General features: G+C 44.5%; 1 protein-coding gene across 1 annotated transcript in view; it reads left to right on the top strand.

Annotated features, from left to right (window-relative positions):
- LOC147706534 (glutathione S-transferase kappa 1-like) overlaps positions 1-14,490 on the top strand; it is a 132,193-nt gene that overhangs the window by 36,151 nt on the left and 81,552 nt on the right. The window contains exons 2-3 of the mRNA XM_086929092.1: positions 7,340-7,421; positions 7,929-8,057. Of these exons, the coding sequence (XP_086785218.1) occupies positions 7,340-7,421; positions 7,929-8,057 (211 nt within the window). The remainder of the gene's footprint in view (positions 1-7,339; positions 7,422-7,928; positions 8,058-14,490) is intronic.

Raw genomic sequence — 14,490 nt, forward strand, 5'->3', positions numbered from 1 at the left:
AATTGAAATGACCATTACATTTGCACCAGCATACAGTTTTACCGATAAAACTATACAGCGCACAAATGATAATGTGTGGAAATGGCATCACCTAGTGTATTGCTTTGTTTTGATCGTATTAAAATATTTGTTACCAGCACAAGTCAGAATTACCCAAAAATTGCTTCATTTGCAAGAATTGATATGCTCATGTGTAGTGTGGCCTAAGGCCTGCTTTACACGCATGATATGTTAGCATGGCTTATTAGAAGTTTAAACGCCATTTTACCTTTTGCCGCTTTTGCCACGACACTGCATGTAGCTGTTTTTTGTAAGTTAGGCTTTGTGAAGGTCTACACATGAGAAAAGGTTTGTTTTCGACATCTCTAGACTTACATTGTGCCCCTAGTTCGCACAGTGAGTGCTGAACCCGTCAAGGTTATCATAACATGGTAGCTGTTGTTCGACCTGATCGAGTAACGCTTTCTAGACATAACAATTTGGCAGCTGTGAGCCAACTAAGATTCTGGCGCCCTTATTATTGCACACTTACCATGATTTCACACACTTGGAAGATTTTCCGTTTCCAGGGATGCAGAGAGCTTTGGCTGATCCAGATATGATTTACTCTTGCTGAGTGGAAAGGTAATGGGTCCCCCAAACAAGCCTAAGAGACCTTCTTTAGTTTATAATACATAGTTCCTATATAGGGAGGGTGTTAAAACTAGGCGCTATAAGTCCTGTTTTCACCATCATTGTAATATGATTTCTCCTTTTGTATTTTATGAAATTGTAACAATGCTGACCATATGTCTGCCTATGTTGGCTAAGAGACTGCACCTGAGATCACGTCGTTAAAATAAATATTTTAACCTTACCGTGTCTCTACTTTACTCCTGTTGTGGACTGGTATGAGAGTATAACGAAAGAGTGTTTTCACTTCCCACCATTCCTGAGTTTGTCCTAAGTCGCATGTTCTGGATTGTCTAATCATTGTTTACTTTGCTATAGGACGAAGAGCTAATGTGACACTGATGCTAGCTGGTTGGGGGTTTTCTAGGTACTGAGGTGAGTTTCTGGTACACCACAATTCACTGATGTCCTAGGTCTCTGTGCACAGTTCTGTGCATGAGCAGGATCCTTGCAACACCCGCAGGAGTTCAACATTGTTCATGTTTGTTTCTTCCTTTTAGTTGAGCCTGAGCAGGTCTACTGCCTTTTCTTGTGCTGGGTTTGAGTTCTCCACCTTCTATCACATTATTTTTGGTAAATCTCTTTGGTTTCATGTTGTTGCATAGAGATTGACTAGGTATTACTTTGCTGCGTGTTGTCCATCACTGGGAACATATAGGCAAGCCATGGGTCTGCAATTCTTCTGATGTTGCATTTAATACTGGATACCATTTGCCTCCTCTGTGCTTCTGATGGTCATAGCTGTTGTCTTTCCCTTGAGAACGGTGGGGTCTGACATAACTCTAGTTTTCCTGGGTCTAAATGTTAATGAAAAAGTCATGTTGAAAAATGTAAAAGGGGGTGAGCATTTGCCGGCCTTTTTTGCTAGAAACCTCAATGAAAGAATACTTTCTACAGACAAAGCTGAGTACCCTACGTACTCATAAAAAATTAAGCTTAATCTTTCTACCATGTCTTTAGTAGGTCTGGTGGTATATCGATCATTAAAAGCTGTGCTAACTTGTGAGGCCTGCCATTCCCTGCTGGGCCAACTACATTGTCCAGTCAGCGGCTGCTTTGCATTACATGGCTTTAACAAGCATTTGCAATGCAATAGGTCTCGCATTAGTAAAGTTTCAGCTATTGGTATTGTAAATGACACATTTTTTATTTATGTGTTGGTTTTTAAAATAGCAAACTTAATAGCTTTGTCGTTTACAATGCCAATAGTTTTAACTTTCGCAAATGTGACACTTATAGCATTTGTAATGCAATATGTGTTGTATTTACGTGACTTAGATGTATTGATATTTCAAATAACAATGGCTTTTAAATTTTTTGTCTTGTAGGTATCAAGGACCCCCTGATATGGATAGGACTCCTGGGTCAGGGAAAACAATTTTTATGTAGAGGTATATACCCAGGCAGACTATTTGTACACAAGCTGGCTATTTAGGAAAACATATTCGTATACACATAAATGATAAAATTAAAGCAATGGACTGGAATGATATCAAAAAAGATACTTTTTAATATAGATATAAAAGGGTGAACAGATACATATAATTCAATATACACAGATTACGCAATAAAAATTCATAATATTTCATGTGGCTTTTCTTCAATTTAGGTAGACATAACAATGTATTAAAAAAGAGCTTTTTCTTTAAATTTAATTCTCTGGTTTTGGAGAATAGGGCTGTGTGTCAACGCGTTTCGACAAAGTCTTTTGTCTTCATCAGGACAAATGGATATTCAGCCACTTTTTCTAAAACCGATTATAAACAGATAGGTTCGAAGTTGATGAAGGGAGTAAGGCACCTTTCCTCTAGTGTCCGGAATCGGTATGTGATAACTGTTTAGACAGTGTTCACTGCTTCCATCTTACTTCTACCTACAACCACTTTTCATCGTCTTTTAAAAGAGAGGGAAACCTCAGGCATTCTTCGTCATTTTCATCGATATATCACGTGTTAATTGATAAAGCTGGTTGTCTGATTAGCTTTCACATTCGTTGATTTATGCAAAAAGACGCAGTAATAGGTAGAAACCGTTGTGTATCTTCACTCCGCTTCCGTTCACAGAGGGCTGTGATTCAAATTAGATGTCAGTTAACCGGATCACGCCCACGTTGTGATATACGCGGAGCCCGAGACGTCTCTACCTCCCTCAGTAGTTCGTGTAGAAAAGGGTGATTAATCAGACAACCAGCTTTATCAATTAACACGATTCTCTCTCTTTTAAAAAACCTCTACATAAAAATGTTAAATTTTTTGCGCATGCACGCCGTTAGGCTGACTTGCTGGGTATGTGGACGGAGCTGACGTGCGCGTTCACGCAGGCAAATCCAGCAGCAGAAGCGCGTGGCACCCTCCTGTCCCTAATTCCCCCGAGACGGACAACTAAAGTTGTCGAACTGGAGCATCCTTCGGATGCAACCCCAGCTCGACCTAAAAAGGAACAAATGGAAAGATAATTAAAAAAATAAACATCACCACGTGTTAAACAAGCATTTACAATGCAATATGTTTCGCAGCATTAAAGTTTTAGTTTTTGGCATTGTATATGACAATGCGTTGCATCCCCAAAATAATGTAAACTTTGAATTGGTGTAGTGGCAGAAGTACAGGCTAACTGACTCTTCGCACGCACCCATTCAGTTGTTGGCCTCTCAGCTGAGTCAGCCAACTCGACAAAAAAGCATTGGCAAAGCCAATAGGATGGTAGCCAATCCCAGATCTACTGGCTTTGTAAATTCAACTGGCTAGTTCTGCTGTTTCAGAGCACACAGAATTATCAAATTCACACCCTAATAGCCCCCCTTCCCTATTATCCCGTCTTGCCATGGACTGACTTCATGCAGGCCAGATGAAGGCGTTTGAAGGATCACAGTCTACCTATCATGTGCATATCGTGCCAGTGAGCTGTACTCTACCTATGTGCTGACGTGAGGGATGTGCACATAATATCGCATATCATTCCATGTGCTGCCCCTGCCATACACACATGAGAATGAGGGGCTAGAATTAAATATTTTGGATCCAAAGCACACTGTTATCTTCTTTTAGTTTCAAGAAAATAGACAAGCAAAACCACTGACCTCCATGTTTCAAACTATCACTGCGGTGAAGGGGTTCAGCTGACAATCAACCACAACACCACTATTCACTGCCCTATACAAGTCCGTCCATCCACAATTCCAACCCTATTTGTATAGGCATATTCTGAATATCCAACCACATGCGTGCACAGCTAATAGAATAATTTCACATGCACACAACGAAGTGCACCTTCCTTTTGTGACTGGTCCTCGAGCAATCCAGAGCTGCAAGCGGTGGTGCACACTTCCACAGCTCAGGTAGTTTTGATGATGGGCACTCCGAAAGCACAGTACAGCAGCAGCTCCCACCTTCTTCATATTCCATTCACACGCATGCAATACAATACGACAAAGCAGTGTTGGCCTTCTGCTCGAAAGAAATTTCTTGACAAGGTTAGTGTTGGGACATTAAAGGTGCTATTTTTGGTTGGCGAGGGAGGGAGATGGTTTGAATTGGTTTAATAATCCAGGGCCTCAGGCCCCACTATGCTGCCCTGGGTACCACTTTCATTCGTTTTTGATCCACTGGACTTGGTTACAAAAAAGAGAAACTTAAAAAAAAAAGAAAATACATAATTGTTAGTCTACAGGTTGCGCTGTAATCGCAACAAGACCTAAAAATCCTGGTTCATAAAAGAACATACACAGTTGGTTTTCGTTGCTGATACTGCGCCCATTGTGTGAGCAGAATGGGGAGGTGTGTGATTAAATCATACGTCCCGAAAAGATCATCACGGGGCGTGTTCCATGGAATCACCTTTCACACCTCATTTCTTTGTTAAAAGAGCCTTTTGTGTGTTATTAATTACTGCAGGGACCCCTAGTGACCCCGGAGGATGGAAATATGATTAATGACAGGCTGCAGGGAGGCTAATTAATGAAGAGCAGCCGAGTGCGCCGCGCGCTCCAGATATTAATGCCGCCGGCCTCCAGGACACCTCGGCCGGAGCAGGGCTAGGGGGTGGGGTGCAGAGGGCGGTAATAATCGTTTGATGCTTTTTATTCTGAGAAAAAAGCTTCCTTTTTATGGAACATTTCAGCAGCGTGGTCTCTGGAGCTAGAGCCATGCACTTGGCGCCTTGGCTACGGTAGTCCCTGTGCGTTTCTTTCTAAAGTACACTGTACATCAGGTAGTGCATGTATGTAGAAACTACTCGGAGGGGTGGACTCCCGTTATTCAGACTTGCTTCCCCCAAAGATAACCCCAAACGCCTCTGCGAGGTGCTCCATGTGGAGACATGTGTTAAGTAAGACCCCTCCCCACCTTACACTCATCCTCCGAGAAAGGTTCTGGTTGCCACAGCGGAAATGTGGGTGGGGTGGAGGGAGTTTCTCTCTCTGAGATAAGCTGGCCCGATTGCTTCCACACATCATTTACCACCTCCTTGGCTGCCTGTTGATTAACAGAGAAGGAGCCAGTCCCGATATAGTATTTACAATTAACGCGACCAAATATTTAAAGTAAAACTATAACTAGACCGGGCAAGCTTGGGGTGGAGAGGGGTGCGTCAAAGGCAATAACCCCAAAAAAAGCCAAACATAACACAGCACTGGAAAGGCAGCGCAGGACACATGGCATGGAATAAATCAAACGACCACCCAGCGGCGCAATTCTTCTCAAGGAGAGGTTAGATAAGGCCATCCATATATTAAACTTTAGCAGTGATCACATGTGAACGCTATAATTAGAAAATGCGGCATTAAAAATGGAAATGTAATAACAGAAAGAGCACTCACAAGCTCGTACATTTACAGCTTAATGTCAAAGTTTAGGAGGAAAAGCTACACACCAGTCACAAAAATAACATTTGTAGAATCTGCCTGAAATGCGACTTATCAAGATCACAAATAAGGAATAAAACGGGGAGTAACATGTTTAAAAGGATTGGGTCGGTCCTTACCTGCACCAAGCGGGCCAATCAGAAGTGAAAAAGTCAGCCAAAGAGCCATTATATTCCTCACTTATGGAGCTGCTCAACCACAACAATTCCTTCACAGAGCGGAGACGGCCTATCATGGAGAGCAGTGCAGGCGGTGGATCCAAACAAGGTCCCGGTGTTGGCAGCACGGTGGTCAGCCTCGCCGAGGGATGGAGCGGGGACATGCGGGTACTAGTCCGGCTGTATGTGAATTCACTGGGCCGAAGCAGGCCACCGTTTATCCAAGCTGCCGCCTCTAGACCCACCCGGAGACCCGACTCATGGCTGCAACCACAACGGAGCAAACTTTCCCAGCCGCTGCCAGCCCAGGCAAAGAGCATGCACGTGCCTCGCAGAGGAACAAACGTGGTGCTGCGACTACTAGTCAAACAAGCATTAGATGAGTTATTGATTTTGAATTTTGTACCGTAAATTAAAATATCTACCGTTGTGTCATGTAAGGTACATTTTACTAAATAAAACGCCCTTCGAATGTTCCAAAACGGTAGCGAATTAGGCTATGTATACAGTTGCTTCTGTTCTATCCTCTTTCTGCTTCACATACAGTGTAATCACGCAACTAAAACAGTCAAGTAGGATTAATCCCACAATAAAGTGTATCGATACATAAAACTACATTTCCCGGATTTCTCTAGTTTCGTTGTCCATGAAAGCTTCCCCAGCTCACGGGGAGGGCGGGACGGCAGAATGTATCAGAGTCGTGATTGGTCCACTGCCGTTTACACCTCGCTTCTATTGGTGGCAGCTGCCTGACGCCCCTCTGGGTAGGCTGCACCGTAAGATCCGGTCGTGGGAGTGGAAGAGACCCGTGTGTGTCAGGCTGGGCACTTGTACCCATGGAGGACGCCGAGGGGGCCGTGGCAGGGGGGCAGGTCGGAGACTTTCATGGTGACGAGGAGATCATTGAGGTGTTGGAGCTGAATAACGACGACCAGGACCCGGGTACTGAGGGGGCGCAGTGGTGTCAGGGGTACAAGATGTGCTGTCTGGACTCACAATTTCAAAGGTTGGCTTTTTCGAAAGTAGGAATGAGGCGGCGGCGGGGGACGGGGGGGTCGGGTCTTTATGTGTGTGTGTAAGTGTAAGTGCGTGTGCGCGCGAGCGTGTCTGTGTGTGTCTCTGTCCATGCACGTGCGTTAGGCTGACTTGCTGGGAATGTGGACGGAGCCAATGTGCGCGTTCACGCAGGCAAATCCAGCATCAGAAGCGCGTGGCACCCTCCTGTCCCTAATCCCCCCGAGACCGACGACTAAAGTTGTCGAACCGGATGCATCTCCAGCTCGACCTAAAAACTGCAAAGCCCTGGAAAGGCCTGTCCTTCACTTAGTGTAGCAAAAGCCCGGCTCTCCTTGGTCACAGTAGTAAGGCTCTTTTCCCAGGAATGAACTCTTGACTAGTGCAGGAGGAACGGTCTCACTTGAGGTATGTGAGCAGTTATGCATTGTGGATCTCGGTAAGGGATTCTTGACCAGTCTAAGTCGCATGCTCATTTCAACAGGTTATTGACCGTCTGCTCAGCATAATTTCTTCCAGGGGTTCGGTCTCAGGCTTGACCTGTTGATGGATTATGATGCAAAAGGTCACCGTTCTGGATTCATGTCTGCCTGATAAGTGCACCTCGATTAACGGTGCGTGTTTTCTTTTGCAGGTGCTGTGCCGATATCGCTGTGCCTGGAACATGAATGTCCACCTCCGGCCTTGTTTCCTGGGTGGGATCATGAAGGAGTCAGGTGGGTTCCAGACATTGGGTCCAGTAATGTTCATAGGTTCGAAGTGAGACCAGTAAAGGAATGCTGGGTCACTGTGCTCACAGCTTAAAGTAGGGATGCACTATTGCCTGGAAGAACCTTCCTCTCTAACTGCCTGATTTGAATAACATATTCATCCCAGAAACCATCTGTGGAAGTTTGTATATGCAGTGGAAATGGAAATCTTATTTATTTATCTTTTCTATAGTATGTCACTAAGGACCTTGAATGACAATTACCCCAACAACCATTAGCTCTTTAGATTTGAGACTCTGTGGAATCTATTGCAGAAGTTTGAAAGACTTGCTGCTCTCCAGCTAGGTGATCCTCTCTCTTATTTACCAGTCCTTGTTGCAACAGTTGGCCGCTCATTCTTGTTTCTAAGGCCACCTCCCCAATATGAACATGGCACTACGCTGATAAGCCTTGAGAGATGGATCTCTTCCCCTCTCAAAGCTCTAACTTCCTATTCTGTGTTTTTACAAGCAGGAAACCAGCCACCCGCCTTGATCCCCAGTAAGGGCATCTACATGCTGAACGATCTTCAGCGACTTGCTAAGTACTTCCAGGTCCCACTAAAGGAACCCAAAGACTTCTTTGAAGCTGTCTTCAAGAAAGGTAAGCCATGCTTTAGCTCCTAGATTTAGTTTAGAGTTAAATCTGGCACAGTTGTTTCCAGTATTCATTTGGTGCCCTCTGCACAAGTTCTCAGTCACTGCATGAAGAATTACAAAGAAGCATCTGTACTTCTGCTTTTCACAGACTTGTACAAGATGCCACTCTGGCATCTCCTTGCCAATTGCTGTTCTTCACAGCATGGTGTTTTTCTTTGTCAATCGGTCTTTCCCTGTATTGATAAACTTATAATAACTTGTTTTTCATCTCTCTCTTAATAGAACAGTTTTGTTGCTTCTCAACGCTGGAAAACTCAAATGTGAATGGTACTCAGGTTATTGGCACAGAAGTATGAAAGTCTGTGGTGGTCTTGTTGTGCGTATCCACTCATGTCTTTCATGGTGCCTGTTTGTCTGTAATGGTGTCTTCTTCCATTCTGGAATCTAGCATGTCCAGGATCATGGAATCTCTTTTTCCATTATTGTGTCCCTTTATCAATCACCGTGACCCTTGTTTTTTCCCTTTGATCCTGTCTCTGTGTCATGGGCAAGTCTCCTTGTATTTTTTTCGCTGATTGTATCAGTTGTGTTACTTTATTCAGTGTGGTGTCTTTGTTCATAATCCTGTTTCTTTGTACATCAATGTGTCCCATTGTCCATCATGGTGCTCCTTGATTCATTTAGGTCAAACGTTTTACCAACTTCTGCAGAGTAAGTGCTACAATATGGATGGCCAAAGAGGATCATCTGCTTGCAAAATAAGCATCCTTATCTACAAGATCTTTGAAAGTGTATATATGGCTCAGTAATTCAACCCGTTTGTTAGGGCAGGCGCTCTAAGAAAATACAGCGATATGTAAGCTCAGTCTGTTACTGACTGTTTGTTCAGTATTAGAACAAGCATTTGCAATGCAATATGTCTCGCATTAGGAACGTTTGAGCTATTGGTATTGTAAATGACAATTTTTTTATTTACGTGTTGGTTTTGAAAATAGCGAAATTAATAGCTTTGTCATTTACAATGCCAACAGTTGTAACTTTTGCAAACGTGACACCTATAGCATTTGTAATGCAATATGTGTTGTATTTACGTGACTTCGATGTATTGATATTGCAAAAACCAATGGCTTTAAAAAAATGTATAATGAATACTTAAATAATAGTTATTGTAATATATAATGGCAATAGCTTAAACTTTTGTAAATAACTTTTGTGAAGATTATGTTTGTGTATTTTATTGTGACGAAAATCCAAGAACAGAAGTGAAATATTAACATCTTTTTGTGACAATTGTAATACAGCTTGAAACATTGAGAGAACATATTTGAACCAGTTGTTGTTGAATGGTTGCACAGATTGATGCTGTGATGGCGCTGAGTGATGTTGTGGTGGCACATAGTGCTGTCTCTCACACTGCTGTCTCTCTCACACACCATGCTCTCCCTAGGACACACACACTGGTGTCTCTCACACTGCTGTCTCTCTCACTGCTATGTTTTGTTATGCTATGCTATGCTTTGTTATGCTATGTTATGTTATGCTATACTTTGTTATGCTATTTTGTTGTATTTTGTTATGCTATGCTGTTTTGTAATGCTATGATTTGTTTTGCTATGCTATGTTTTGTTATGCTATGTTTCGTTATGCTTTGCTACGCTATGTTTTGTTATGCTTTGCTGTTTTGTTATGCTAAGCTGTTTTGTTGTGTTTTGTTATGCTATGCTGTTTTGTTGTGTTTTGTTATGCTATGCTATTTTGTGTTTTGTTATGCTATGCTCACACACTGCTGTCTCACATACACACACTGCTTTCTCTTACACACACTGCTGTCTCTTACACACACTGCTGTCTCTCACACTGCTCACACTGCTGTCTCTCTCACACCGCTCACATTGCTGTCTCTCTCACACTGTGCTATCTCACACTGCTGTTTCTCACACTGCTGTCTTAGACACACACTGCTGTCTCACATTGCTGTCTCTCACACTGCTGTCTTAGTTACACACACTGCTGTCTCTCACACACACTGCTGTCTCTCACACACACTGCTGTCTCTCACACACACTGCTGTCTCTCACACGGCTGTCTCTCACACTGCTGTCTTTCTTACACACACTACTGCCTCTCACACTACTGCCTCTCACACTGCTGTCTCACACCCACTGCTGTCTCACACCCACTGCTGTCTCACACCCACTGCTGTCTCACACCCACTGCTGTCTCACACCCACTGCTGTCTCACACACTGCTGTCTCTTACACAACATGCTCTCTCTACGACACATACACAGTCTCTCTTACACACTGCTGTCTTACACTCACTGCTTCTCTCTTACACACACTGCTGTCTCTCTCACACAGCTGTCTCTCACACACACTTTCACACTGATGTCTCTCTCACACAGTGCTATCTCTCACACTGCTGTCTCTCTCACACTGATGTCTCACACACACCATGCGCTCCTTAGGACACACACATTGCTGTCCCTCACACACTCTACTGTCTCTCACACACTCTACTGTCTCTCACACACTCTACTGTCTCTCACACACTCTACTGTCTCTCACACACTCTGTCTCTCTCACACTCTACTGTCTCTCTTACACACACGGCTGTCTCTCACATACTGCTGTCTCAGATACTGCTGTCTCAGATACTGCTGTCTCAGATACTGCTGTCTCAGATACTGCTGTCTCAGATACTGCTGTCTCAGATACTGCTGTCTCAGATACTGCTGTCTCAGATACTGCTGTCTCACACACTGCTGTCTCAGATACTGCTGTCACACACTGCTGTCTCACACACACTGCTGTCTCACACACACTGCTGTCTCGCACACACTGCTGTCTCGCACACACTGCTGTCTCACACACAATGCTGTCTCACACACTGCTGTCTCTCACACACAATGCTGTCTCTCACACACCGCTGTCTCTCACACACTAGTGTCTTTCCTACACACACTGCTGTCTCTCACACTGCAATCTCACACACTGCTGTCTCTTACACACCATGCTCTCTCTAGGACACACACACTGCTGTCTCTTACACACTGCTGTCTCTCTTACACACACTGCTGTCTCTTACACACACTGGTGTCTCTCACACTGCTGTCTCTCTCACACTGCTGCCTCTCTCACCCTGCTGTCTCTCACACACACTCTCTCACACTGCTGTCTTTCTTACACACAGCTCTCTCAGACACAGTGCTTTCTCTCACACAGTGTTGTCTCTCACACTGCCGTCTCTCTTATACACCATGCTCTCTCTAGTAGCTACACACTGCTGTCTCTCTCACACTGCTGTCTCTCTCACACTGCTGTCTCTCTCACACTGCTGTCTCTGTTACACGCTATGCTCTCTCTAGGACACACACTGCTGTCTCTCTCACACAACTGTCTCTCACACTGCGGCCTCTCTTACATGCCATGCTCTGTCTAGGACTCACACACTGCTGTCTCTCTCAAATAAAATGTTAAAACGGATCTGGAATTTAGACAGTAGCACACCATCACCAAATTTTCTATCGGAGAGTTTGCAAACCAATTATAGATCAAAGATATGCATTGTTAACTGCTCTAAATAAGCCTTTACAGTTCTCTTCATTTAAACTATCCCCATCTTTTGGCCTCACTTTTGTGCCTTCATCTTCAATGTACATGCACTTTTAGTGTAAACTATTTATGCCTTCTTAGCAGTGTCTAATGTGCAAAATTCTAAGCACTGGGGCTCCAAGCCCCCCTCAAAAGCTCTCCACCAGTGCCACCGAATGCAGGGCCGACACCCAAGTGAGCCACCACCAAATGCTGAGTGACCCCCCTCCCCACTCTATCCCTGCAGGCTCCGCTCCACACCTGCCCCCAGTCAGCAAAAGGCACCCGTAGTGACAGCACACACATCCAAGAAACAAACTTTTAAATAGTGACGCCTTTTCCATACCTATTATTTCACATAATTATGTAAAAACATTTGCAAGTGACACAACCCACCAAGTAAACACAAATTATGCACACACCATGCACGTACCAATCCGCAATATGATCAGTATGGCACGTCAGTCCTGAAGTGATTTTTCCACATCTACATTCCAACTGATTCCTAGATCTAGAGCCGAACTAGAGTACAAAAGGCGGGGGTGGCACAGGCCTCCCCGTGTGAGGGGCCCACTGAAGGAGCGTGAGAGGAAGGAGCACCATGGAGAGGGGAAGGGGGTGCTGTCACTGGTGTGTTTCCTCCGGGTACTGAAGCTCTCCGACTGTAATTAACTGCAGCAAGGTTGCACCCCGGCACCCACAGCACTGCTGTGCAGCTCTGCTGACACACCTCAGCATCCTCTTAAGTTCACGCTGAGGGTGTCCGATCTGTGCTGAGGAAACAAAACAAGACTGCAGACAGAAGTCTTTGTAATTGTCCGCCCCTTCCCTGCAGAGCTGCCCGAAAGCTGCTGGGCAACACAGGCTCCCAACAGAGAGCCTTCTTTAATCATGCGGTGTTCACGCCATATTAGCATGCGGCAGTCAGCAAATGAAAAACACTATACGGGTCAATGGCTGCAGCCCGCGACTGTAAGGCGGGCGCATGCAATTCCGCGCAGAGCGCTCTTGGCCGGTTCTCCGCTTGCTGATGTCGTACAAGAGGCGATGGACAGAGAAATAGCGGGGACCGGTGAGAAGGCAGGGGATCCTGGGGGGTGGGGGTTACCCCTGATGGGGTATGGGGGGCAATGCCCAAGAGGGGAGGTGGAGCAGAGAGAGGGAACAAAAGCGGGGAGCTTTGGGGGAAATTAAGAAACGTGTGTGAAAGTTGCGGGGGTGTGTGTAAGTGTGCATGTGTGCGCGTCTCTCTGTGGGTGTGTGCGCGTGTCTCTGTGTGTGCGTGCGCGTCCGATTGCGAGAGGTTGACTTGGAGTTAATGTGGGACAGGAGATGTGCACGGCGCAGGGCTGTACGTGCGCGTACACGCAATGAAATTGCCGACGGCCCTGCGCATGCCCATCCCCTGTCCAACATTCCCAGCAAGTCGATAACATAAGGTCTTTCGCTGGATGCACCGCTTTGCGCTGCTGACACTAGCTCGACCTCAAAAAGGAACACGTTTTTAACATTATGTGTCTATTTATAATGTTCATAGAATGCTCTATGGTGAAAGAAATCAAGACTGACAACTGTTTTCAAAATAAAATATATCCAGATACTGTTTGGAATTTTAAAGAAGGTGAAGGTTTAAGGCAGTTTTGCTAAACTTTTGTGCACTTTTTAAAGGACAACTTCTACTACTATTTCTTTGAAGTCATTATTTAATACGTCTTTCGTGCATGCCAGTATTTCTTTTTTTTAAATGGAGACTAATTTTAAAGCCACTTATGGGGTCATTACATACGACATACAAAAAAACAGTTAGGGCCCCCATTCTTATAGAAAGTCACACACGTTCAACCGTAGTTCTGGGACCTTGCAGTAGGGCAAATATGCAACTTTTAGGAACTCACTAGAGTTTACAGAACCAATGGTAGAAACTTAACTCCCATCAATCTTCTATGAATTCCATTATCACATGAGCAAATGTACATGCGTGCATTTGTTTGTGAAAATGTGCTCAGCAAGTGCAAATTCGCTTGTTAAATTTATCTTCCTTTTTTTTTTCTCAGCGGGGAACATATTTTCCCGCATGGGTAGACTCCTTTGCCTACAAGCACACCTTTTTATATGAGCGGTATCCCGTCCCTTCCCTTGAGTGCATTTCTTTTTCTAGGGTGGGAGTTGATGAATACACATATAGTTTTGTAGGTGTGCATAAAGTCATAGGCCATGCAGTTCCAATCTACTTCCCACCCTTTAAGTAGATTTGTTCATGCGAGTAAATCCTTTTATGAATGTAAAACTAACTTTTGCACGTTAGCCAAATTTGCATGCATTTATAGCTTTGAATATCGTCCCCATAATGTTTTGACTCTACATGATCATACAGAGTTTGGCTTCTTGTAAAATAGAAACCAATCACTGATACACCTCTTATCTGTTTGCGGTTATGAAATTCATAGCAACTGAGTCGCATTAAAATTGAGTGATTTGCCCAGGAATTAAACAAAGAGGTCAAGCGGTGGAGAAATGCTACTTACCTTGTAAGCATCTGTGAGAAGCTGGGTTTCTGTTGCAGTAACCCCTCCCACACACACTTTTTGCCAGACTACTGATGCACTTTGACTTGATGAGACCTGGGTCCCTGCCAATCAGGTTCTCGGGGCCTGTGTCTTTACCCAAAACTGTACCTTGTACATCCAATTGGCACTCTCTGGCCACAGGTCTGCCCCTGGTAAATGGTGCCACAGGTACCCAGGGCACTGTGACCAGGGAAGGCCTCTATGGGCTGCAGCACTTATTTTTGTCACCCTTAGAGGTCCTGTACCTTTACACTCACACACTGCCTTTGTAGGCTGC

This window comes from Lissotriton vulgaris, chromosome 7 (assembly GCF_964263255.1).
Source record: "Lissotriton vulgaris chromosome 7, aLisVul1.2, whole genome shotgun sequence".
NCBI lineage: Eukaryota > Metazoa > Chordata > Amphibia > Caudata > Salamandridae > Lissotriton > Lissotriton vulgaris.